The sequence below is a fragment of the Oryzias latipes genome, chromosome 5 (genome assembly GCF_053564925.1).
Source record: "Oryzias latipes strain Hd-rR chromosome 5, Olatipes_Hd-rR_3.1".
Lineage (NCBI taxonomy): Eukaryota > Metazoa > Chordata > Actinopteri > Beloniformes > Adrianichthyidae > Oryzias > Oryzias latipes.
Genome location: NC_136241.1, coordinates 19,763,349 through 19,766,270, shown reverse-complemented (window position 1 = coordinate 19,766,270; position 2,922 = coordinate 19,763,349). Strand labels below are relative to the sequence as shown.

Below are 2,922 nucleotides of genomic sequence, written 5' to 3'. Positions count from 1 at the left end.
TGGGTAGTAACACATTGAATTTATTTGATTGTAGACACTGTACTTACCAAGGTAGTTTTTTCCACACCATATTTTGTACTTTTATTTGGGGATATCAATAATGAAAAACAAGGGCTTTTACTTCACTACAGCTGGCTGTATTCAACATATTTCAATGTTTATTCCTTTAAACTGTAGATAGTATTTTTGATTTAGCCTGACCGGACATGTACTTCTTTGTGCATATGCTGATAAATGGGCTATAGGTCACTTTTGGGCACACATGAAAAAAAGAATCTTAAAACAGAGTTGCCACAGGACTTTTTTTGAATTGTTCAAAGATGTTTAGATCATAGTAGAACTAATTATATATGAATTAAAAATAAGTTATATAAACCTCACCACCTTCAAAGCTAAATAAAAAAAGAATAGCTTTTGGTTCATGACCATGCAGCTGGATGTTTCCATCCATCTGCATGGTCATTAAGTCCGCTGGAGCCTGTCCACTTTGGTTACTTTTAAGCCCATGAAGCACGTTTTTGGACTGCTCAGAGAAAACTCACACATGCACAGGGAGAACATGCAAACTCAACACACAAAGGATCCGAAGCTGGGCCCTCTCCATGTGGCTACAGTACCAGCCAAGCCTGATGTTTCCAACAGCTCTATTATCTCATATCTGCCGCCACCTAGTGGCAACATGCATTGATTACAATTCTTTCTCTCCACTGTTCTCAGTTTCCTTTTATGATTATTTATACAAATAGTGAAAAAATGGAACAAGATGGAGGCAAACACACAACTGCTGTGTTTTAATAACAATATTTTGTTTCCTCGTGGTAAAAAATTACTGAAAGATGTTCCTTAGATTTGGTAAATATGTATTTTTTTACTGCACCCAGTGAACACCTCTTTTACATAACTTCAAAAAATCAAGTATATTAAAATGACAGTAAAAGCATAAAGTCAGATCTACAACTTTGTCTTCTCTGTCTAAACTCCATTGCTTGTTCTATTGAGCCTCTAAGTGTCTGTGTGCAGCTCTCAGCGTGTCCTGGAGATCTTTGTACCCTGCCAGTGCACAGGCTTCCTCCAGAGGGGCCCAGCGGTAGTCTTGGTGCTCATCAGACAAGGTCACTGCAGTTACCGGATCCTTTAGTTCAGCCAGCCAGTACAGCACCTCTTTTGGTCTGCCTCGAACCTCATAGCGCAGCTCCTGAACAAACCCATTTATCACCTGGAGCTGCTCCGCCCCAAGCCCTGCTTCTTCTTTGGTCTCTCTCAGTGCTGTGGTGAGGTCGTCCTCGCCTGGATCCACGTGACCTTACAATGAAAGCAACAGACCCTGATTACAAAAAAACAAAAATCGAAAGCTCCTTATTCAATCAAAAAATAATGATGCATGAACCTTTAGGTGGAGTCCAGTGATGTTCTCCATAGGAGGTCTGCAAGAGGAGGTACTCAATGTTGCTGGGTGAAGGCTTGGAGCCAAGAAGGCGGCGAAACACTATAAAACCACAAGCTCGTAGGGCCATCTTCCTGTTGAAGGTTTAGACATTTTTTATGTAATATTATTCGCCTGTAAGAGTAAACAGCTCTTATCTTAAGAGTTAATTGAAGAATAACGTTTAGAAAACTGTAAAAGCAGAAGAAATGCATGGATTTTTTTAATCAAGCAATGCTGGAAGACCTAAAGAACTCATGTAGAACCCGATGTGCCTTATGAAGAGGCAGGACAATCCTCTCTACCAACAAGCTCCCGAAATGCCTAGAGAAGATAGCGTCCTTTAAACATCACAGCGTGACTGAAGCCCTGGATATGACATTTTAAAAAGTCCCTTAAATTCTATAATTTGTCTGACATTAGCATTTTGTGAACACAAATGAGCATTTTGTTAACGAAAAAATACTAAACTGAGGCTTAATGCCTGTTTTTGTGTGCACAAAATACCCATTCGTGGCCAAAAATGTTTAATTTAAGGGAGCAAATTTATTACATTATTATTTTTTGCCATGTTCAACGTGTCTGGTAAATCATACATTTTTACAAAGTAGGCGGAATTTATATGGATTAACTCTACTTGAATGAGTTTCTTTATGGACTTTAGTAAACAGTGGAATTAAGACCTAACGAATAACCAGGATTTCCGGTTAACCTACTTAAAACTTGAAGTCTCGTTATAATGTTCCACTTTAATCGAATTATTTACGATATAATTTCTAATATTATGCCATTTTATTTAAAAAAAATTAAGCTCGTGTATTTAAATGAATCGTGGTCAAAACATAACTTGAAAGGCTGCAGACAGTGGCAGCGACAATGTTGTGATTGCTATTTTTAGCACGTTTCTACATTGATGTGATCGTGTTTGGTTTTCTTTTGCTTTTATCTGATCGTAGCGGGTTTCAATTTGAACTCACTTTCAGTCAGCATAATTTGATCTAAATACTTCTTAAAAAAAAAAGAAAAGAAAAAGGAATTTACCCGTGACTTTCTGAGTAAAAACTCTGCAGCTCGATGCCGTTCTCCGGAATTTTCTTTCCGAGTGTGCACACAGACCCTCTTTATTAGTTCCACTTCGTTGTACACCTAGATATCGCAATGGAATGGAAACAAAACTTGGACCTATGAGCACTAGCATTGCTTTTTTAAAATACTTTTTTGTTTAATTTGTTTTTGTTTTTCTCTTAATTTTTTTATTGAAAATACAATTTCTGCGAAATAAAAACATAACATAGAAACTTTGTTGAAGCCGTGAGAAAAAACTATCAATGCCCTGTTAACAAAATATGCTTTACATTGCAGTCATTGTGACATTATAATTATTCAGTGTACATAGATCCTAACTGTTAATAAACTGTAAAAAGGAAATAAGACGATAATAATAAAAAATAAATGAAACAAATTTACGCTGAAATACACACCTTACTAGCTAAGACAGA

General features: G+C 36.9%; 1 protein-coding gene across 1 annotated transcript; it reads right to left on the bottom strand.

Moving 5' to 3' along the window:
- On the bottom strand, nt 1–2,598 carry nudt2 (nudix (nucleoside diphosphate linked moiety X)-type motif 2). Its single transcript, XM_004068869.5, has 3 exons — nt 2,465–2,598; nt 1,388–1,518; nt 1–1,302 (listed from the first exon to the last, which is right to left on the bottom strand). The coding sequence occupies exons 2-3, from the start codon at nt 1,512–1,514 to the stop codon at nt 992–994; spliced, it is 438 nt and encodes a 145-aa protein (XP_004068917.1). The 5' UTR covers nt 1,515–1,518; nt 2,465–2,598; the 3' UTR covers nt 1–991.
- Nucleotides 2,599–2,922: the final 324 nt, after the last annotated feature.